Source organism: Gambusia affinis, linkage group LG18, assembly GCF_019740435.1.
Source record: "Gambusia affinis linkage group LG18, SWU_Gaff_1.0, whole genome shotgun sequence".
In the NCBI taxonomy this organism is placed as follows: domain Eukaryota; kingdom Metazoa; phylum Chordata; class Actinopteri; order Cyprinodontiformes; family Poeciliidae; genus Gambusia; species Gambusia affinis.
In genome coordinates, this window is record NC_057885.1 from 18631664 (window position 1) to 18656582 (window position 24919).

Here is a 24919-nt window from a genome sequence, read left to right on the forward strand (position 1 = left end):
AATTTGCATGTTAATAGTAACCAGTCTTAATAATAACCGTTGTGGCTCGTTTCTGTATAAGAACTATATTGTTTATTGCAGATCCCTATGCCTCCACACAATATGACATACACGTTTTGAGCCTCAATTCTTTCCACATTCCTTATTATTGCTAAATGTAAACAGGGTTTGTTACACCAATGGAAATACATTCTCACAAATATTCTTTCTCTGGTAAATTTCAGGAGATATTCAAGCAGACCCTCAGGAAAGCAGTGAATGAAGCGTTTGTACAAGAGGTGGGTTATGTTACCTTTATGATGCTCAAAAGCCAATCTCAGCTGCCTGACAGTTAAACCAAAACTGCACTTACTGTAAAATCATCTGACTTCTTTTGTCTTCCTACAGACCGTAATGAAGTACACAATTGCAGCCTCTATTGTACAGTTCAATGACAAGATAAAGGAGCTTAATCCCAGTCTGGAAATCTTGAAACGGGCATCAAAAACAGATCCAACAGGAAAGCGGCTGCTGATAGTGGTGGAGCGTGCCATGAGCAGAGTGAAGGCGTTCTTAGAGATGAGACAGTCGGCCTTTGCTGTAGGAGCAGAGTACACTGAAGAACGTCTGAATTACATTTCAAATGCTTTTAAATCCGAATGGGATCTACATGATGAGCTGTGACCACTGACAGCTTCATGTCTTTTGTTTAATTCAAAATCTATAATAGCAAGACTGGCTTTATCTTTTATTGAGTAAATCAAGTTTAAGTTTATTTAAATACCTTTATATTTTACAACTTCATTCTTGATGATATAAAATTTCTAGATGTTTTTTTTTGTTTTTAACTGTTTGATGTTGTTTAACTAATGATTCTTTGTGTACACAGATGAGTTAAAACCCTAAAGCCCAAATAAAAACAAAATGGATTATTTGGAAGTTATTTCTTTTTTTGTTTTAATGTGTAAATGCTGTATTTAGACTTTTCAACATTTAAAAGAAGAAAATAAATTACTGTTCTTTGCTCTGTCACTCCATCTTGTCATCTGTTTGAGCTCACACTTTCTGAAAAATATTTTTCTGAATAACAAATCTTTTTTGTTTTTGCAAACAGTACAAATTTTTCACCACTTCAACTATTCGTCATTTCATTTTCTCCAGTATTTAAATGTAACTCTATGTATCACACCGTTTTTAGAAAGTAACTCTAGATCTTCTAACGGGCATTTCAATATGTGAGCAATTTTCAGCTTCAAACAGAGCTTGTGTGGTTTAGTGATATAGGTGGAGAAAAAGAAACATGAAACTGAACACAAGTTAGACAAAATTTATTGTTGGAGAATATAGGAGGATTTTACAAAAGAGAAATAACTTCAGTAAGACAGAGCTGAGACACTAACAGAACTTAACATTTACATATTTTTTTTGTCTGCTAGGTTTGTTACAAGAGTTTCCAGTTGTGTCAGCGTCTCTGTACTGTTCTTGATATTTGCAGCTTGATTCAGCAGCTCTTTAAATACAAAACCTTTCATTTGCTCCAGGAAGTCGATTATCTCTTTTGTGAGTTCTAGGAAAAAATTTGGCACTTTTCCCATCAGCATTTCCACCAAAGTGTCCAATATCTGTGTGAGATCATCCAGAATCACAGGGATGAAATTAAGGTCAACTGCGTTAATTGCCTGAATGAAAAATAAAAACAGAAGGATTTTAAACAAGGTAACATTAAGTGTTGATTTTTATTTCAAAAGTTTTTTTGCTTACTTTCCTCCTGGCGGCATCATGTTGCAGTTTCTGAATGTCTCTTTTTATTTCTCTCTGCAAATTGAGTGATTATTAAGATACATTTAAAATCAGAAGCAAAACATTTAACACAACAATCGACCAACAAAGAATGCTTTCAAGATTTGCTTGATGTCAAAATGTATTTCAAATTGCTTGTTTATTTTAATGAAATAAAAGTTTACCAGCTCATCGTTGTTAATCAAAGAACTTGCAGAGCAGAGCAGAGTCAGCAGAACCAACATGAGGAAAACATCTTTGACTCTTAAAACAGCCATTGATCTGCTTCTACATGAGAGTACAGCTGCCATCAGTGTTTCAGTTGACACGTTCAGTGATAAAAGAAACAATTCAGAAGTCAGAATTCCTTACAAACACAAACACATATTAAATGTTCATTGTTATACCTTTTTGCAGTGTGAGAAGCTATGCGGTTGATTCATTAAAGGTTTCTTTCCTCGCCTTCAATGTGGCCGACCTCTCCGTGCAGCTGCTCGTCTTCTGTGAAAACAGAACAAAGAAATCATCACAAACGTGAAACAGCATGGCTGTTTGTCTTGTTTATTACTTTTGGTTTCACACACGTCCTTCAATAGGATTTTGATGTTTTTGCTTTCGCAGATTTAAAAAAAATAGACGTATACTGACATTAACCTATGAAATGTATGATGACTTTTAAAAATGGTTCAAGGCAATGAAAGGCTAATACAACAATTTTTAGCATTCCAGCTTCTAAGAACTACTTTTTCTTTTGCTATTTTTTTTAACTGCACACAAAAGCAGAGGAACAAATATTTCAGTTTGACAAACATTTCACATCCTGCAACTTCACTCTTTACCTTCGCAGCAGGTGCCACTACCTTCTGTAAATATTTGTCATCATTTCCTGAGCCGTTGCTTCAGTTTGTTGCAAAGCCAAGAATTTAGTTTCTGTAAAATTTCAAATAAACTCCAGTTACCAAAACATCTTAATGTAATTTGGATAAATTTCTGTTTTCTAGTTTTCTGGGTTTACTTTTTTTTTTTGTTTTGTGTTTTTCATACATGGATTAAGAAGCGTTGTTACTTTAAAGTGAAACTGAAAGAGCAGAACTGTCCTGCATGTCGTCCAATCACATGCTAGGGGTGTGTGTGTGTGTGTGTGTGTGTGTGTGTGCGTGACAATCCAAATATATGTAAAGCAGTTATTGTCCCTCCTTTCATTTCTGTCACCTGTAGAGCAGCTCTCTCTCCAACACAAGGTATGATTAAACTCCCATTTGAACAAACTGCTAAAGAAAAATGTATCACATACTATCTGCAACAGGAAATATCATAGCATAAATGCCTTATCTCTGACCTGACTCTCTTACAAATAAATATATATTTTAAAACATTTTTGTTTCAGAAGCAAATTCAGAGTCGTGATGACAGTGTTGTCCTCGTTCAGCAGCAGAGGAGTGGTTGGGCTCAGAAAATATAAAGACCTTGTCTTCATGATTACTCTGCTCAGCCTGCTCTGTCCTGCAAGTTCATGGATAAGCAAGAAGGAACTGGTATACTTGTTCTTATTTTTAGATGAGAAAACAATCATAGTTTTAAAAGTTTTTTTCCCCCTAGTTACTTTTCTTCCCTTGTAAATGTTTGTATCTTTCCTCTCTGGGTTTTCAGCAAAAAATGAAGGAAAATATTCAGACGCTACAAGAAGATGCAGCAATGAGAAAAGTAAAAAAAAAAAAGAAAGAAGAAGAAAAACGCAGCATACATCTTTATAAAGTCATGGAGTCCCTCAATTAATTAATTAATTATTTTGTTTGTTTGTTTCAGGTTGAAAACAAGTTGGACCAAGCCCTACTGACTTTGCTCCTTGAAGAAATTAAACATGCTATAGACCTTTCAGCTGAATTGCTTCAGAGGTGGTTACCAGAACTTCAACTTCTCATTGAACAACTAAAGGACCTGAAGAGATTCCTGGAGGAAAGCCAGGATTTTATGCCAAAAAAGTTTCGGAATGAAGCCCAACAAGTCAAGCAATATGAAGACACACTCGCATATTTAAAGACGTTTGTATCAAATTTAGCAGAGGAGCATGTTGACTTGTAAAATGTGTTGCACAGTTCCAGAAACTTTATCCCTGGGAAACCTAATTACCCAGACCTATAAATCTACGTGGTGTGTGTTTATTGTGTTTAAGAAAACAGTTCTGATAAAATGTCTGAATCACTTTTATTGCTTTTTAAAGAATAATAAGAAAAGAGGTGAGCTATAATAATAATAAAAAAAACCTCAATAAACTGGTAAGTAATTCTTAAGCTGAAATAGATTTTAAATGAGATGCCTGCTGCGGGTGCTGAGTGTTTGAAAAAAATGCAGTTGTGAAATAAAAGTATAAGCAATTCTCCTTTGTTCAGTGATTTTATTCAAACCCTACTGGAAGGTACAGATGTATTTAATGTGCGAATTTTCACCCTCCTGGGGAAGAGGATGAATGAATGAGACCAGTAACAGTCTTCTGATCTTCAACAAAACCTTAGATTACTCTTCACACTTTAAAATCTATGACTTATTGCAATTGTGGACTCAGGAAGTTAAAATATATGAAGAAACAAACACCATAAAAATCCAATCAAGCATCATTTTTATTAATTTTTTGAGATGTGGTAGCATGTAAACAGAAATAATGACCTCTCCCACATAATCCAGGCTTAAAACTGAACATTGATAAAAAAACAATTGAATCAGTCAACACAAAAATGGTTTAACAGACACAAACAATCTCGTCCTGGAGTTCCCTGACCGACAACATTCAAGTTCTACATGTGTATTTATCTCAAAATATTCATATTATCCAAGTAAATACCCGGTAACATACCTTATACGCTCCTACTATGCAAAGCAACAGCAACAGGAGAATTATCATTACTCCAACAAGACTATGAATGTTTTGCCGGGATTTTAAATTCTTCAATGTATACTCCAGTTTGGTCTCTGTTTCCTTTGCTTCCCCTGTAAATAAGTTTTTCCTTAGCTCAAAGTAACTTCTACATATCTCAACTATTTGGTCCAGGCTGTCCATCAGTGGATTTGATGAAGTTTGCATTTGCTGCCTTTTAGCAAAATATCCTGGGATCATCATATGAAACTGTTGTGCATATACTGTAGTTTCAGCTTTTTTTTCTACCTGTAGGATTAAAAACCAAAAATCTAGTTTTAGTATTACAATTTAAAAAATATATATTTTGTTAATCTCTTTCAAATAACTAACATCTGAATAATATAAAGGCAGACTGACCCACCTTCTGTCTGTATGCTTCATCTACAGCTTCTTGAAGATACTGCTGAAATAATTTCTGTCATTAACCAGAAATGGAAACTGGTTAGACGTTTAATAAGACTGTGTCTTTAGGAAAAGCTGTAGTCATTGGTTTAACTTTCAACAAAATAAAACCACATTACTTACAAGCTGCCTCTTTTTTGCCACAGAGTTAGCTTTCTCCAAAAGTGTTAAGATAAATTCAGTACCACTTTCACTTTCCATCTAATAAAGAAAAAATAACTTTATCAGCCAAAAGTTGAGCTCTGTTTACTATTCATGTAATACAGAGAATTTCTCAGACAGGATCGAAGCAAAAGACTTACAAGGAGTCTGACTCCTTCCTTTGTTTTCTGTATGCCATTCATGATCTTGTGCTAAAATTGACAAGAAACACAATACCACATTTATTCATTTACAATTATCAAGGTATTATACATTAACCACAACACATAAGAACATGTAAAAGTCAGTTTACCACCTGCTCACTTTGAAAATCCAGTGACTGTCCGATGTGAACCAGAAACAGCAGGGAAACGATTCGTAAAAGGCTTTTGTTGCAGCTCAGAGCCTCCAGTCTTTGACCTGCTTCAGCCATTATTTCTGTGATTAAAATACTTTAAGAAGTAAAGAAAACCCACAAACTGTGGTGGATTTAATTAGAAAAAAGTGAGTTATTTTTTAAAAACCTAGTTAAGATGGATGACTTTCCAGATTTAAAGATCCTACCTGTGGGTGAATCAAAGACAAACTGAATGAATAGGAGATCACAATGCAAATGTTCAAAATTGAAAGCAAAAGGCAAGTCATGTGAGTTGTAATATGAGAAGGGGAAGAACTGTGACTAAGAGAAACACATCTGAAACGTGTGTCTGGCTTGGTCACATTATTAATGTTGACACAGAAAACTGTCAAGTTTATATAAGAACCAAGTTCAGAAGTGAAAGAAAAAATATAAATCAGGGTGGCTAATAGCCAGATGTAAACAGAAATGACATTTACTTGTTAACATGTTTTGTTGGACATGCCATGATTAGAACAGAATATTGTAAATGACTAAGAAGAAAGCGAACATCTATTTCACCATCAAACGATAAAGTGCAAAATAACACAATTGAGAATGACTAAAAAACACAGCATTTCTTTTTGATTTTTGTTGTGATCTTATAAACACACATACTGTCCCCTTCCAGCAAATCCTCATCATTGAAGGACACAAATGAAGCCTAGGCGAAAATTCAAGCTGGGAGACAAAACACAGCCGTCACACATCAGACACTCACCACGCTCCCGCCGCAGCCAATCAGGACAGGTGCGCCGCACCGCTTCAGCCAATCGTCGTTCACGGATCCCTTCAAAGGACAAGCTTCCCCGGATCTTCTTGCTCGTCAGCCGTGCTTCGACCCACCTCCTCCCCATCTCCACCATCATCCCAGGGACATCTTCCTAGCTCCCCCTCTGCTCCTTCGTTCAAGGCTCCGTTCCACCACCAGTATTCGGACCGGGGGGAAGACTACCCTGAGCTAAACCTGGACCGATCACCTGTGGGGTGATCCTCAGCTCACAAGTCTTCCGCCGGGTTCGAGCGCCAAAGTTTCTGTATCATTAAATCTTCTAACTGCTTCTCTTTCTCTGTGTGAGTCTATCCAGATTGAATTATCCTTTAAATACACAACAAACCAAAAATGTATAAAAAGGTTTATTTTACATACACTAAACCTTAGTAGACCTAGGAATCCAGGTTTGAAGCCCCTGATTTATTTTTTAAATCTTTGTATAGTCCTGTATCTGATTAAAAAACAACCTTTTAAAAATAGCTATAAGTTTAAATCATTAAAAACAAACAAGCAGATTCAATTAATCATCTGCTTTTTTGTGGTTATGTGCATTGAGTTTCATGTTCCAACATGGGTTTCAGCTTTAGGACTGTGTGCTTCAGTTAAATACATAAACATGGCAATATGACTCTCTTAGAGCCAAAGATGTTTCTGTGAAAAACAAGCAACACTGCCACCTTGTGAGCTGTTGCAGGAAATTCTCACGTAGGAGTTGTCTTTGTCATAACTCAATATTCTTCTTTGTGTTATTATTATTACAAATCCATACAATCAGTTTTGGGAAAAACAGACATGCTATAGAGTTCTAAATCAGTTTTATTAAATACTCAAACATTAAATGTAAAGTTTATCTACATATCAATTTTAGCATTCTTAAAATAATTTATAAATGAAGATTAGAGGAACAAAATCATCATATCAACTTACTAAAGTACCATCTAGTGCAGGAAAACAAAACTGATAAAAGTGCTTTAAATGGCTTTTTAAAAGAATCAATAGTGTCGTAGAGTGATTAGACAGAATCAAAAGTCAGATGCCCACATGCCGTCAAAACAGTTTGCATTCATAATAAACTTTTACATGTATTATTAAGAAAATGGCCTATAATTATAACTATAATTTGAGATAATAAATATCAAAAAGAAAATTTTCTCATGCCAGAAAGAGATGAGAAAGGTCAGAAAACTAAAAACTACCTGCAGCTAATCCTCACCGTACTCCTGAGCTTTTACGAAACTCCAAATATCGTTAATTTCCTCCTGATTTGCCTTCACAATTTCAGCAAAGTCTTTTCTTTCTTTGACTAAGAAATCTGTGATGGCACGTGAGAGTCCTTGTAGGGTTGTAGAGTTTGCTGTTGCTGCTTTCAGCTGCTTCAGCGTGGGATGAAACTTCTCAAGTTCTTCCTCAAAGTCGATGGAGGCAAATTTAATCCTGTTCTCAAATTCTTTCTTTTGGGGGGAAACAGAAGAGAAACTTTCATTAGATATCTGTAGAGCGTGTTTATGTATTAGACAATTTTAGACAAGCTTTGTCATGATTTAAGCTTCTGAAATTATTAATTAAGGTATCATAAAACTTGTCCAAAAGCTTTTCATACTTAATCAATTACTGACCTTCTTGTCAGCTGCATCCTCCAACCCGCCCTCATAGTATTCCTGAATTATTTTCTGCAATGTGCAAATAAAGAGCTGTGTTACAGGATGAGAGCTGCAAACGCATTTTTAACAATATAAAGACCATAATTAAGTCATGTTTTAGAATTGATAACTGCGCAATGAAAACAACATTAAACTTTAAATAAAACAGAATAAACTGTTGTCCACAGTTTTTTGGTTATTTCTAACTTATTTAATCTCAGACCCACTTTAAGTTAAAATATATGAACAAACTAAAGCTGCATATGTCACAAAAATACTTTACTAGGTGTCTTGTGTTAATCAGAGAGTTTGCTGCAGAAACTAGGCCCAGCAGAGTGACGATGAGGAGGAGTCCTTTGGTTGGTCTGATACCAAACAATCCTCTGTTTCCATATGAAGCTGATCTGGTCATGATTGCAGTGAAAACACACCCTAGGAAATCATAAGAAATTTACTTAACTTGGTCATTGCCTCAATGAAAACAGAAATTTGTCTTAATTAAAAGAGTCATTGGTCTTACCTGAAGTGTAGAGAAAAGAGGAGCTGTTACTCAAGAGGTGACAAGCTGAAGCGCGTTCAGTTCTGATAATACTCCTCAGGTTACCTGAAGCTTATAAACTGTCTCAAGAGTTTCACTTAATGTAGTTTCTCTTTCAATTCTGACGTTAAACAAATAGTAACTCATGATGAAGCTGTGACAGAAAACACAACAGTCTGACTACAAAACGTCCAAACGCACATTTGCACCTTTTTTCTTTATGATTTTATGTTAATGTAACATAAAAATACATGCAAAAATACAATCGACACGTTCATAAGCATTGCACCTCAGAGACACAGTATTAAAAACTGATTTTAAAACATGAAAGAAGGTAATCTTTATAATCAACGGGCATATTACACAGATATGGCAACAATTAACTTCAGAAAATTAATTAAACTTAATCAATTAATTGAAACTAATTGCTTAAATATGAAAAGCTTTTGGACAAGTTTTTAATGTATGGAAATGAGATGGTTATGTGGATAAGAAGTCACTTGACAAGAACTTATTTGCTAAGTTTTCATTACAGTGTTGTTTCAAGGTACTTCCCCAGATGTTCCAGTAAGCTTGACTTATTGCTTTAATCATTTTACGGCTTATGGATTTACGTCAGAATTTGTAAAATAGTTTGGGACTTTTAGGAAGAACACATTCTCTGTTGTCTTTGGCAGACGTCAAAGTAGTAGAAAAAAACCACAACAGCAGATCTGCTCAGTGTGGCCTGCACCACTTTCTCTTTCGCAGAATAAAAAATAATTCCCTGGCTTACAGTAAATCATGTTGGCATATTTCCCAAAATGACAATTTTCTGATAAGAAGTGTTAACAGGAAGACAAAATATATCTGGTTGCTGCGTCAAAGATTGGCACTCCTCATTTTGAATCAATGCGTCATCGTTCCACTTCAAAGTTATTCTCTTTATTTGAATTGTTACAACATAAAATCCCAATAAACCACAAATCTCCAGGCTGTAATTTTACAAAATCTGAATGAATTCTAAGAGTCTGAATACATTTACAAGGTGCTGAACAATTACCCTGACAAAAAAAAAAAAAAAAAAAAAAAAAGCTTTTCTAATACAAACATTTCAGTTATACTGAAAACTATACATGACATACTCATCCAAAATCCTCACATTTTCCACTCTGTTGAGCTCAAAATAATTCAGTGTGCATGCTGGTTAACCTCTTTTATGGCTAAAATCATATTTAAATATATCTGAGAAATATAACGAATAAATCCCAATATGGCAGCAGGAGTCTTTTAGAACATTGTACCGTGATCAGCATAGCTATTTTCCTTCTGCAGGAAACAGTTATCTGGACAAAACTTTGTTCTGGAAGCAATTCTCTAATTTCAGTTATCAACAACTCTTTTGTGGCTACAACGTTAATATTGCATTTTTATGTTCCTTAAACTCAAAACATTCAAGTGCAAATCCAGACCTGATAAATGTGGCTCAGTTTTTGAGACCTTAAAAACAGAAAAGAAGTTCACAAAAACAATTAAAAACAAAACTCATTTAGAGCTACAACTTGGCATTAGAACAAATTACAAAATGCTAAATTGACAAATTTAACCAAAAAAAAGTTCAGCTTTACACATCAGTGTAATCATGATTACTGATCACTTGAGCAGAATCAAAAACATTTTCTACAATCACAATCTCTTCACTCAGTTCAGTTCTTTGCTTACAAAACAAGAAAGCTCAGAAACTGACCATCTGTACTAGAGAAACATTTTACAACTGTTACAGCAAATCTTTGCCATAATGCATGGCTTTTATGAAGTTCCAGATGTCGTCAATTTCCTTCTGATGTGCCTTTTTACCCTTAGCGAAATCTTTCCTTTTTTTCACTAAGAGGTTGGTGATGGAGCTCAGGAGTCCCTTCAGAGATGTAGAGTTTGCTGTTGCAGCTTTCACTTGATCCAACATGGGATGAAACTTCTCCATCTCTTCTTCAAAGATCTGCGAGGCGACTTTCAGCTGGTTCTCAAAATCTTTCTTTCAAAAAGAAAAAACGACTTTAACAGATATTCTGTGCAGTGTGTTACATCTTTTAATTTTCCTCTCCCCACTATATTGACCTTGAAAATAAACTAGATAAATGATAGAAGAAAAGCTTCGATTAACTCACCTTCTTATCAGCTGCATCCGTCAGTCCACCCTCATAGTATTCCTGAATTATTTTCTGAAATGTTCAGAAACATGAGATGAGTAACATTGTAACAGCATATTTGATTTCCAGAGCCCACTGTTTCAAGAGTTTCTGTCTATAACTGTATGATCATGAAATTAAAAATAAATAAATAGAAATAAATGATTTGCAAAAGAATTGGACTACAATGCCACCTATCAACGACTTTATAAAATTATATATTTCCTATTCAAAGAGGCTAATTTCCAGTCAGCAAAAATGCAAATTTCAAAAGCTCCACTTAAAAGGTCGAGATTAATTATTTTAGATTTAAAAGAAAATTAAAGCAAAGATGATTTACCAGGTAATCTTTGCTAATCACTGAGTTGGTGACAGAAACCAGAGCAAGAAGAGAGAAGATGAGGAACAATCCTTTGGCAGGTCTGACACCAACCAGACGTTCGCTTTCAGGTAAACCTGCTGCAGCCATGATTCCTGGAATCAAAACAACCAGGACTCTAAAATAATTTTACTCTTTTAGGTATGAGTTATACCAGAAAGCATGTCTGTTTTTATTAAAATATTTAAACTTATTTGAATTAAAAATGCTACAGATCTTACCTGCTGTTTGACAGGAGGAGCTGCTGTTAAGGTGAACACAGAGAAATGAACGATGCCTCAGCAGTTTTTCTTTCGTTTCTGAGACAATGACTGTGGCATGTGATGATGTTATGCAAATACCAACAGGGAGATTCCTCTATGGAAATAAACCTTGACATCACTGACTGCTCACCTTTTATTTTCAATATTGTTTCAAGTTATTCAGCATGCTCCATGTTTTTGGCACCTCTGGTAAGACTGTGCAAATAAATAAATTAATAGATAACAAAAGAATAAAGGAATTTCTGATAATAAATGCTTATGAATCAATTTTACATTTTCGGTAATTTCAGACCCATTTGTCCAGACAGGCTGGTGTTTGATGGCTGTTATCCTTACACACACCTTTCCTGATCAAATGTTTTCAAATCTTTAAAGACATTTGTCAGTGTGATTAAGGCTATTGTCTATTTGGAAGATGATTTATTTTTTGAAGTAAGCTGTTCCTCCTACAGCAAAACATCAACACAACATCAACATTGTAAGCTTCTCTCTTTTTCCTCCAAATGTGGGGAAAGCTTTAATTTTTGCAGACAGTAAGCTGTAAACAAAGCAGAAAAGTGTAAATGTGTGTTGGAAGGCTTTGTCACATTATTGTGCGTCACTGTATTTCTGCAAAAGAAATGAAACAGAAACTGTTTTAAAGGTAACATTTCTAAGTCAGCTGACAAGACTCAGGTAGCCTGAGCAGTTTTTAAAGTATTTGTTGTGCGTCACATTGTCACTTCATGACTTCTCTCCTGAACAGCAGCTCCTCCTTTTTATACACCAGGTAAGACCTTGAACATTTTTATTAAATTCAGGCAGATTTCTGTTTATATTTAGGCATAAACCAAGTTCAGTAAATTTCCCATCGATTCTCAAATATTATCATGTGGCTGTAACATGTTGATTGATTTTGATGTCGACTATCAGGATGAGGCAGTTTATGAGAAAAGAACATTTTCATCAACAAGGAAATTCAAAGTGCTTTATATGATTTGGAGGAAAATAAAAAATTAAACAAGCAAAGAACATTGTATAATGTCAAAATAAGGGAAAATGATAACAGATTGGAAAACAAAATTCACTTTATGATGTTCCAGTTGTTATTAATCAAAGGGACCTCTAAAAAAACTGCGCTACAGCATTTAGATAGAGTGTGCATAACGTACAGTGGCACCATCTCTATTGCTAAAAGCCACAGTAATGAAAATAAAAATATTTTTGAGAATTTTTTTTTTATTACTGGTTTCCTACAGCACAAAAGTGACAGATACATAATTTTTCTATCAAGTAGACAGTAAATTTGGGATGTACAATGCTAACTTTTGCATCTACTTGGCTGAGTTCACACAGTAAAACTATAACTAAGAGAGACATTTTCAACATCAAGTTTAATGCTTCCTTTTCTCAGAATAATGATGATGGCCGGTGTTAGAAGAGCGACTGGTATCAGAACCACAAAAATCCTGTTCCTAATTTTCCCTCTGTTGGATCTCATCCACTTCACAAATTCCCATTCTGGACAGAAACACATGGTAAATTATGGAGAATTAATCATAAAGTAATGTACTGCAGCATTTGTGGAATGATTTTGTTGTGACATCACATGTTCAAGTGTGACTAAGTTTCACTTTTCACTCTAAATCTGCAGACAGCGTTACAGGAATTGTGCAAGAAAACAAAAGAAGATCTTGAGAAACTGAAGGTGAGCGTATAAACAATTAGAAAAACAGAACAGGTGACTTCAGCATTTCAAAAGGGGAAACGCAAATATTTTATGGACACGTTTTTTTGTGTTTATTTATATTGTTTTATATTATTATAAAATCAAATCAAATCCCACATGTTGATTTCTCAGAAAATATAAATATTCCCTACAAGCACCAAAAAATGATTTTTAATAAATAAGTAAAAAAATGTCTTACTTTGAATATAATTTGTTTTTCTTGGCTTCTCCACCTTGTGGAAGGTGTCAGTGACTTCCTGTCAGTGACAATCTGAAGACTGTCTTTATTGTCATTCCAGCAGTAAAATCAATTTTTATTGGTTTTATGTATTTTAGAAATTTTCTGAGAAATACAAAATGTTTATGCTCTTTTTAAAATCTATTTAAGTTCTGCTTGAATGTACTTTTAATATGTACTTTTTTACTGATAAAAAAAAAAACGTAACGGAAATATGTTCAAAATATTCAGTGTGACTACTTTTTTCTTTTCTTTTCATCTTCGTCAGAGAACACATCAGTCTGAATTCAGGACTCCATTAGATCCAGGTGATGAAGGTGTGAACATAATAAATCCGGTGAAAGCACTGATGAAGAAATATGATCATAACCTTCCTCATAGTCATCCTCCAGTCCACCCAAAAGTTTCTCTGGGGGAAAAAGACCATCGTTGTTGACTGCAAGAGTGATGAGATTGAAATGCATGTTTACTTAACAAATGAACATGTGTGCAGGATGAAAAAGAATCGATGCATGACTTTGAAGTTACCTTAAGAATAGAATCTGTTCCCTTAAGATATTTATAATGTAATGAATCATGGAAAATCAAGAGAAGTTGGTGTAATATTATTTTTTAACATTATGTGGCAGATTTATTCAAAACCAGGCAGAAACAGAAGTGGGTAAAACAAACGGCAACAAACTGTTTGCAGTTTGCTGGTCAAACAGCAAACAGTTTGGCTAGCAAACTAGCATGTGACGCGTCAGTCCTACCTCTGCTCCATGTATTTCAACATGAGAAGGATATCCTTTATGGAAAAAGGATGGATATGTTAAAAATACATAAATCGTAGGCATAAGCCAAAGCAGGAGACGACAATCAGCTCAAGACTTTTGTATCTCCTCAGAACAGGAGATGTATGCTCTGTGTCTGTCTACTTACATGTTTAGCATCATATTATAAACTGAAAATAAATATAGTGTAAATAAAGCACATAGATTTCAAACACAGATTGAAATTGTACTTTATTTAATAAGACAAGTTTTTATCTAAGAATTGTAATTTACAGTTACTCTTAATCTATCATCAGAATAAAAAAAGATATGGTTGTTTCCCATCATTCTTGTATCCTTTGATTCTTTTACACTTTATTGTTCCTTCATTCTTATTTTAATTGAAATAAAATTTGCACAATATATTTATACTTTTGTCTGTACACTGTGTGAGTGTGAAAACTGAGGTCAAATTTCTCGTTGGTGCACACAATCTTGCAGTCAACCGTTGATTATTTTACAGTAAGACTCCATTGAATACTTCATAGATTCCATATTAACGATGTATGATTTAAAACGTTTCAAATATTGATCAATCTGTCTTACTATGCTTGAGAATTTGCATGCGGGATTTTCACTGTTTGTGTTGAAAGTAACAAAATCTTTTTTTTTTTCTTTTTTTGAAAATTCCCCGGTCATACTATAGCTTGGAGACTGAAACTGATGACCTGTTGTAGATAGCACACACCACAGGTTGCAGTGTGGCGGCAGTCATTATCATGGTGGTACACTGATCTTTTAATAATGAAAACACAGATTAAAAGACAAATTGAAACAAACAAACTACTGAAAAGAGAGGTGGACTTAAATAGCATAGCACTGTACTCTGAATTAAATTTCACCAACATCAATCCTTGGGCAGGGAGCATCTGTAGAGTTAATACATGATAAAAATGATGAATTATTTTAGAGGTGGTAATTGTTCACCAGGTAATTTTTGTTAATTATTAAGGTGCCGATCCACATTGAACATGATAAGCAATCCTGACATCAGTCAAATATTTGATTGCAGATGTGGCTGCCGTGGCCATGATTACTTGAATTAACGCACCCAAAGACTCTAAAATAATTTTAGAGTCTTTTACACATCTGGTTTGTACACACATATAAACCAGATGTGTATATCTGGTTTCAGATCAACACATCTGAAACTATATGTGTATTTAGTAACAAATTAATTAAACTATCTGAATTTAAAATGAACTGTTACAAATGTTATCTGCTTTTGAAAAGAGGAGCTTGTGGTAAAGTGAGGACTAAGAAATTAATAATGTCTCAGCAGTTTCAGTTTTAAACTATTTTCCTTTTGTTTCTGCTATAAACAGTCGCTGTTGCATGTGATAATGATTTGACATAAACAACAACTGGAACCTGCCTACAGCCTCACAGAACAATCAGCTTTCATTTTCAGTAACGTTTCAGATTATCCTCTCAGGAAAATGTGGAGTAAAAGTAAAGAGTGCTTCTTATTTGTTCTGTCACAATACTGTATATAAAAAGAAATGTGGGAAATTAGAACAAGCGATAGATGCACCGACTGGTTACAACAACCAGTAGATGGCAGTGAAAAGAAAAGAAAAACTGATGGCAAAAACTGGTCCTATGCACCTTAAGACACTAATTTAAAGCAGGACCAAAGAGGTTGAATTATTTCCTGTTTTTCTCAGAATATTTGCCATTAATGTTACAATGTTAAAATGTGGCATTCAAAATTTCTGACATTGTTTTGTCTTACACAGAAAGTACATCTATGGGCATTTTTGTCACATGACCATAACCACAAAATTTCCACTGCAGATATCAGTCATCAAAATGAAACTGAAGGAACGTATGGTGGTTTAGACCCAAGATACCAACATCTGGGGTCCGCAAGACAGCTGGTGACATCATTCAAACCTTGACCTTTTCCACAGATTGAATGTGAGAGTCTATAAGATAGAATGACACAAAGTAAGACACAGCTGTGGTACTATCATACTGGATGGCTTTCTTTTGCAGGGTCAGTGAAGTTAGTCATACTAGATGGGAAGGTGAATGGGAATAGATACACAACAATAAATACAAAAAATGGCTAAAAGACCTGAGACCTGAGAGGAGTTTAACCTTGTAGCCAGCAGGACAAAACTCCCAAATACATGGATAAAGATCAGTTGGTAGAGGACAAAAAAATCCAATCTTTAAACACCTCCAGCTGTAAATGCATTGAAGACAAACAAATTGCTAACTCAGTGCACTGAACATAAATGCACTTTCAAATTGGTATTTAAATAAAACATGACAAAATAAAGAATTTTCTCCAAAATAATCCACCAACCTGTACTGGTATTTCATCTTAAATTTGAATAAAACTGAAGTGTGCAATGTGTGTCTTTTGAAAGCCACTGTAATATAATACTGTCAGAGTGTCAATATTGAACAATATGTGTTTCTGTGTTTACTTACATAACAACATTGTCTGAAGTGAGTTAAGCAAGAACAACACATCTGCTGTTATTGATGAGTTCAATTACCACTTAAATATTATATACTCAGTATGAAATAATTTTCAACTAACCAGAAACAGCATAGAGCTAGCTGTTGAAATGTTTGACCATTTTATTTCACAGTACTTAAATTAATGTTGTTTCCTGTTATTGTGTCAGTGTGGTAAGTATAAAACTGAAAAGCTTTCTCAAGGCTCAAACTTACTCAGCATTCTACAAATTACCCATTGAGTTGAATAAGAAAATATTTTTTATTTTTAAACATACCCCACAATTGTATCAAACCAATATTGTCAAAATTGATGACTGCTAAAATTAGCATAATTTTAAATAGAATTAAACTTTAAGGACAGAAACAAAAATGAAAATGATCTTTAGCAACTTTATTTCATAATTTTGTTTTCCATACAAGCATTTTAACCAACGTTACATTTAAAACATCACCATCAAAAACGTCTCTAGAGTAAAAATAATGTCATAGTTCTTGATAATGTTACATCTCAAAAAGGTATTGCAACTGTACTCAGCAGTTTATGATATTAAGCAACTTCCTGAAAGGTTAGAGTTATGCTGCACATTAGGATGATATTCCAAATGGAGTATAAAAGGCTAAATTATGCTGTTATATTTATGGTTATAGTTATAGAAGTTATAGTTTAGCCTGCTCCTCTTCCTGAACCTTGAGAAAGTCCCACGTTTGTTTTATTTTCTGATTGATTTCTTCTATCAGTAGATGATGATCTTCAATCTGGAACTCCTCACTCTGATGAGGAAAAAAAATAGATCTTTATCATATAGTACATAGAAACTAAGATCTTAAAAATTATGATTATACTGTTTATATCACCTTCAATTTTATGTGTTGCAGCATGAACATCAGACAAATATGACTTAGTGAAGAATTTGTATCATTGACCAAAAATACAACAGAAATCTTTCAAAAACAAACTAACTGTGAGTTTTATGGTCATTGTTTTTTAGCTGTGGCACAAAATATTCAGTTCTTCCACTGTCTTGTAAAGTAAAAGAATGTAGTTACTTTTAAGCATGAAAACATTCTGACTCACCTTCAGTCTCTCAACGACTGATTTTGTTTTTTCTATAGTTTCAAGGAGTTCAGTCTGCAAATCAACAGTGAAAATATATATTTGGTTAAGTTATTAAAGTAGACTGAGTCAAAAATGTAAGTATTGTACTTTTTCTATAAGCAGTTTAATCAACACATTATGTACCAGCTGTTTGTCAAACTGTGAACTTGTGCAGCAAAAGAGGCTCAGCAGAACAAAAACGAGGAACAAGCCTTTAATGGTTCTGGTGCCAAAGGCTCCTCTGTTTTTGACACAGGGTATCATTGCCATCTCTGTTTTGAAGGTAAATTTAAAAGAGATAAAATTGTTAAAATTTGTAGTTGTAGTTGAGGTGTAGTATTGCCTTTTACACTTACCTGAAATGTCAAACTTCTTCTTCAACGAGAAACTGAACTGGATGTCTGGAAATAATGTGACCATTTTTATATCCTCTTGGAGTTACTTCCTCTCCTCACAGTCTTATATTTGTCCCAGCAAGTTTTGTGTTTATGACCACACAAAATCTTCAAGTTTCATTTTTCAAGTTAGGCTGTAGAGAAATGATAGTTAAGACTTCTTAAAGCGCTGTGGGGGACTTGTTTTAAAATACAGACTAAGCATTCTTCTTAAATACAATTGAAAACAATGTCGATGTTACATAAAATGAATAAAAAGATGTATTTTTTCTTGCTCTCTGACATTAAGTGAGACAAAACCATTGCTACTAGAAAAATGCCATCAGTTTCTAAATTCTGGAACAATTTTAGATTTTTATTATCCTTCTTCTAATGAAATTATTCTGTTGTGTGAGTGCACCAGTCCCTCCTGCAGCAAACTTTAGTTTCATCCAACCACAGGACAAATCTCTGACCCTGAGAGCTTTAACATCTGTGATCAGACTTTTTATTTGACATTTGGGGAAATAGCTTCTTCCCCTCTGAGTGGTATTCCAGCCCAAGTTAGCAAAAGACAGTTTTTTCTATTACGAGCTCCATCCAGGATATCAACAGTCTTTTGTTGTTGTGTTGTGGGCTAATATAAACATTCTGTGCACAAATATGGTTATCTCGGACAGAGAATACACGTGGGAAATGCACTCAAGTGTATTTTAGGATTTGCTTTTCAAGATAATCAACTCCATGTTAGACATGTTCTATGTATTATTTATTGATTATATAAATTGTATTTGTCAGATTGCAAAAGTTGTTTGGTGATCTGAAACAATAAATTGTGGAAGGAAAGACAAAAAAACTGAAGAAACCTTCAATGGAGCAAACACTAAAACAATAAAACCTGATTTTGTGGATGACATAATATTCACCAAGGGTATTCTACAGAATGTTTGGGAGATAAATGTACTTTGTATTTTTATTGTTTCTTTTCCTATGTGTGTGTGTAAACAAGAAAACAGGCAGGAACAGTAGTCAAAGATTTTAGAAATATTTAATTTCGCAAGACATTTTCAAATCTCAAAGTCTGTTCACAAAATGTAATTCATTTCGGTGGGAATCCTATATCCAGAATCACTAAGAAGAGCTTTACAGCTCAGATTTCCTCTCTTCCAGGTTCATCATAATTCTTTCCAGTTGTGAAATTTTATTTTTATAGTCTTTGATTTTTTCAGCCTCATTTTGAAGCACTTTACGCAGAAAACCTTTGCCGACCAACACCACATCCTTTACACTCTGGAAGATTTCAGCAACTTCTGGAAAGCTGTTCCTCCCATTCCTGAGCATCTTATTGTTATAATCCATTACTTGTTCCAACTTCTCAAGAACCAAAGGACTGAAGACCGTTTCTACCAAGTTATTAACCTGAAAAATAATACATTTGTTTGTTGCTGTAGGAATCTATATGAAGAGATTTACTTTGTGTGTCTTACTCACGGTTCTCCTCAATGCTTCCCGTTTCAGCAGCTCAACATTCACTTTCATCTCTCTCTGGAAATCCAAAGTGAATATTGTGGTTTTACAATGAAAAAAAAATAGATAATGGCAGCTGGTGCTTGTTAAAAATTCATTTGTTGAAACATATGAAATCAGACAAAGAAAACATGTTACCAGCTTGTCCTTGTCTATCCATGAATTTGCAGGGCAGAGCAAACCTAGCAAAGTGAAAATGAAGACCAGTCTTCTGACATCAACCACTTCCATGTTTCTGAACATGACTGCAACTGGCATCACACAATATATACTGTTGATATAGATATACAGTATACATATATTATTGAGGCAAATAGAATATACAGATATTCTCAACACCTTACATTACAGAGTGGATTTCTATGACATACCTTAAATTGTAGTGATAAACCGCATGAAGGTGTTGAATAAGAGTAGTTGTACTCTAAGATGATTTTAATACTCTTCTTGTCTCCTCCCCCAGCCAGAGCACATGTCGTCTGGCTGCTTGTGTCTGAATTGATTGGAGCACACAGCTCTGTGTCTGGGTCTGACCCAGCATTTTTCAATTTCTGGAATATACCCAGAATGTTTTTAGTGAAACATCAAGGGGAACATTAAATGAAAAAGAAATGTGTCACAATCCTGAAAGCAGAAACAGTGTTTTTATGCAAAAAACACAAAATTTGATTAAGTACTTTTGGTCTAGTTTCTAGCGCCAATATCTGTAAGTGAAATAAGACAAAACTAAATTACCTTCTGACCGGACAATGCTTGACATTCAACTAAAGCTACAGTGTTTCAGATCAAAAGTATTTGGTGTTTGGTTTTTCTTCACACTGTTCTGCCAAGCACAGAAAGTAAAACAATGAACATTTTTTGTCATCTGACGTTTGTAAGAAAAATTCCTCTGCAGACCACAGTCAGTTGAGTGAAACTAAAAGATCTGCCAGACTGTTGGTGGCCTTGAAACCAGACACCACAAATCTGTTTTCAGACAATGCTGCTGCTGCTGATAACATTGTTTGAAAATGTTTGTGTACAGTTCCTTGCCAATGTATTTGTCTATTGCAATTTTTCGTTTTTTTGTCAACATTGCTGGGATGTTATGTGGTTGACCAGGGCAATGTGAAATATAGTGGCTGGTCAGACTGGATGAATTATTCTGTTACTTTCAGAATTTCCTCCTACAAACGAATGGTTTAGTTTTATTTCCACTTTTGAGTTGTCAGAGAGTCATCAGAGATGATTTAACCAAACCTCAACTAGAGAGACTCTTTACTCAGGTTTTCTTCATTTGTGTAAATTAATTCACTGTTGTTCACTGGAGTCTCTCAGTCCACACAGAACGAAATTTGTCAGGCACATTTACAATGTAACCAGCCTGTCTGTAGCAACAGACTCATTTCCCTAAATAGAAAGATATAAATCTGTGCTGCAGTAAGATTTTCTGAAAAATACAAATATGCAATCATAACATTTGTTGCACCTCACACAACACAATGCTTTGATACATCACATGAGACCAGTTTGATTGAAACATTTTTTATTAATTATAGACTCATTAGGATAATACAGTTAGACCTAAAACCAAAGCAGACATTTTATGCTGATGAAGCAGCAAAACTACATAGTATATACAGTGCATACTGCACTCTGTTTTTAAATACATTCATTCAACATGTTCCCCTTTGTGATTTGCTTGATTAGTCAGCTGATTGCAAAGTTTATTACCATGAAAATACGCAATATTGTCTTATATTACAACACACATTTCATATGTTCATATGACATTTACAATTGCTTTGCGTTTGTAAACGTATAGTAACAAATTAACGTATCTTCACAGCCTAAACCTACTGATTAAAATCTGTTTTACAGTGATGGCTAACATTTACATGCATTCATCCTGGATATAATGATCTCATTTAATTTTTTTTATGAGTATGGAAAACAGCATACCTCATTCAGTAATGAAAGCAAAAGCTTTTATTGTCAATAATGTTTAAAAACAAAAAGTTGATCTTATCATATTAAATATATTACTAAGAATCACAGCAATAATGGGAAGGAATGACTAAGATAAATTTGAAGTTGCTCGGCACAGATAAAAATCACAACAGAGAGGTCTAAACTTTTACAGCTCATCATCAAATTCTTGTGATCTTAAAACATTCAAAACATAATTCAGATTTTTTGCAGTATCTTTTGCTCGTCCATTAAAGACCTTGTCCTTCAGGTCTAAATAAGTCATTGTTGTTTTTCTAAGGCTTTCCAAACCAAGAATCACTTGATAAACCAAAGGATCTTGTGACATTTTCATTTGTTGAAGATTGGGTTGAAACACTTTCATCTTTTCTTCCAGCACTTCGCTGAGAATTGCAATGCTGAACTTTGCAAACATCTTTAGGAAGGAAAAAAATTATTTTAAAAAGCATCAACACAATTTTAAAAAAATAGCTTTTGTTTACCACAACTCTAATTTTGATCTATTTAAGTAGCAAAATAACTACCTGGTTTTCATGTGCTTCATCTGCAGCTTCCTGAAGGTCCTCCAAGAATGTTTCCTGAAATTGACCAAATATATCATGTTACCATGGCATTGCACAACAACTGACATTAAATCATATAAAAACTAAAAGAACATATGAAATATAAAAGTATTAAGAAAAAATAAATTTAACCCTGCCCAAAAATGTTAATCAAAACATGTATACCAATTGTTCCATATTTGTCAAATATTTTGCTTCATCCAAAAGTTTGGACATTGCTTCAATTCTGTCTTGTTCTGCTTTCTGAAGGAGAAAATTAAAAAATCACAACAGGAAGTCAAACTCTACACTATTAAAATAACATCCAGAATCTTCCTGCCAGCATTTGATATAGATTTATATTCACCTGAACATGAACAGTTGACTCTAACATTATTTGAAGGTTGTCCATTACTTCGACCTGAAATGTACCACAAAGAAGGTTTGTTGTAATTATTGCATATAAAAAGCACAATGAAATTACAAAAGGGTGTATGATTTTGCTTGGAGAACAATGAATAACTCTAAAAGAGAACTTACCAGACCATTTTTTATTGACTGTATATCTGCATTGCAAAACAACAGCGGTAGGATCAGGAACACAGATGTGATGAATGGGAATCCAACCATTTTTTTTTGCATCCAGATTGTTTTATATCTAGAAAGAATAATTATAAATATATTTCCATGGCATGTAAAAATAATAATAGTAAAAAACATTTAATCTTTAAAAGAAGAAAATACCTTTCCAGATTATAGTCACTTCAAAGAAGGAATGGTAAAAATTATCCTTTATTATTTCCTTTCTCTCCTTGCAAGTTATGTGTGATCAGCCCTTCTACTTCAGCTTAAATTAAACATATCTGCATACAACTGCTTATTGTTCCTCTTTTCTCAGTTACTTTCTGTTTCCATATTACATAACATTTCAGCTTAAAGTAAAGCTGAACACTTCACAAAAACTCACACAACACAATGGTCATTTTTACATCAAATCCAGCAAGATAAAGTTCATTTTGATCCAGTTTATATTAATCCAAAGTAATAAAAATTCAGGCACATAAAATACTAGATTACATCTAATCTTAACTTTAATTGCAATTCTATCTTAAAATGTTAACCTTATTTTAGGAGGAGATTTTTTTTTTTATCAGAACCAGGTTGTGGATGATTCAGCTTATAGGATAAGAAAGAGATATACTGGAGGTAAATTTAGAAGTGAGTGACCTCTGACCTTGACGGGACTCACTCTCGTCAAAGTCTGGAGAAGTTTCTTCAGACTGCTACTCCAAGTCAAAATGATGGCATCCATTAAAAAAAAGCAGATAATGCTTATTGTTTATTTTGTGTCTGAACTTAAGAATGCAGAATAAAATATGTGTTATAGTTCTATGTCTTTAAAATGATGTACATATCATGAACATTTAATTAGATTTTTTTAATATAAATGTGACTCCAACAAATGAATGGTAATTTCGCAGCATCTATCATTTTAAGATATGATTTAGTTCCTGCATTGCTGAACTAAAGGATTTTGGCATCTCCAGTGATACGTGAGTAAGAGGCAATGTATAGAAGCTACCAGTCCAACATAAGTCCTACAACCACGCCTGTTTTTGAATGGTGGTTTGAGTATTTGGAATAGAACCCACCTGTCCACAAAAAGAACATAAAAACTCCACACAGAAAAACTGGGTAGGAATTGTTGACACAAAGTTTTTTTAAAATGACCCAACTTTTTGTGAAGCAGCATAAGCTTAGCACTTAGGTGCCGGTTTTATAAGTCATACTGTTCAGTGTACCCTTGATGCCTATAAACAGCAATTATTATAATGTTCAATGTCCAAATTTTTTGTCAAAGGTAGATGTTCAGTCTAATTTTTCTTGCTGCAAGTAATGAATGTGCAGCCTGTCAACATTCCTGCATTTTTTTCCATGAACACCAAGGGGCAGTATTTTATTAAATTACATTTTGAACATCTTAGTACTATAGTCAGAAGCAGGGACCACACTCAATATCAACAATGACATGCAATGAAGAATAAAACTGTATGTCATCGTTTAAGCACATGGGTATGTTTTAAGGTATGAAATAGAAGCAGAAAATTACTAAATTGGTATTCATATGGGATCTAAACTGTCGCAAAACCTAGCCAATATTTTCTCCTCTCAACCTGAACAGATAAAATATAACACATTTATGCAAATAGACTTAGAAATAAAAACGTGTTCAGCTTTATTTCAAAAGCACCTTAACTTAAAAGGACAAAATTGCTGTACAAAACATTATAAATGCCATCATGAGGATACATGTATAATTCTAAAACACAAAATACTTTTAAACCAGCCATGAAGTGAAACAACAAAACAAAACAAAATTTTTTAAAAAACAACAACCACATAATGAGATTGCTATATGTAGCATGAAAAATTACGACCTGCTACAGCATAAGCTCCGGTCCAGTCTAAGTTTCCGTTCTCTTTCAGGCACATTCAGGAGCATCTGATCAGGGGGCCAGAGAGAGATGAGGGTGCAGCAGCTCAGACAGGTGAGGTAAGAAGAAACATTATAAAAATAACTTGGACAATTAATTCTAAAATGTATGGGAAGCCAGTGAGTTGAAGCATAAATTTGGAGACGGCTCATATTTGCATGTGCCAGATCAAATACGAATTTATAAATAAAATTAGGTAAATAGGTGTTTGTCTTGTTTTAAGTAAAGTTGGATTTTTAGCTTATTGGATAATTCCACATTAGAACCAGGTTCAGTGACTAGATAAACAGATTTCAGGAAACGTCTTATTTC

General features: G+C 34.1%; 1 protein-coding gene across 2 annotated transcripts; it reads right to left on the reverse strand.

Moving 5' to 3' along the window:
* Positions 1-4253: 4253 nt before the first annotated feature.
* On the reverse strand, positions 4254-6071 carry LOC122820187. 2 transcript variants are annotated; one of them, XM_044097403.1, is made up of 6 exons: positions 5780-5806; positions 5532-5694; positions 5377-5427; positions 5198-5275; positions 5034-5087; positions 4254-4918 (listed from the first exon to the last, which is right to left on the reverse strand). In XM_044097403.1, exons 2-6 carry the CDS (start codon positions 5646-5648, stop codon positions 4577-4579), a joined length of 642 nt encoding a protein of 213 aa, XP_043953338.1. In that variant the 5' UTR covers positions 5649-5694; positions 5780-5806; the 3' UTR covers positions 4254-4576. The 2 variants fall into 2 exon arrangements, with proteins under 2 accessions (XP_043953338.1, XP_043953337.1); XM_044097402.1 differs by having other exon boundaries at positions 5532-6071.
* Between the last annotated feature and the right edge of the window lie 18848 nt (positions 6072-24919).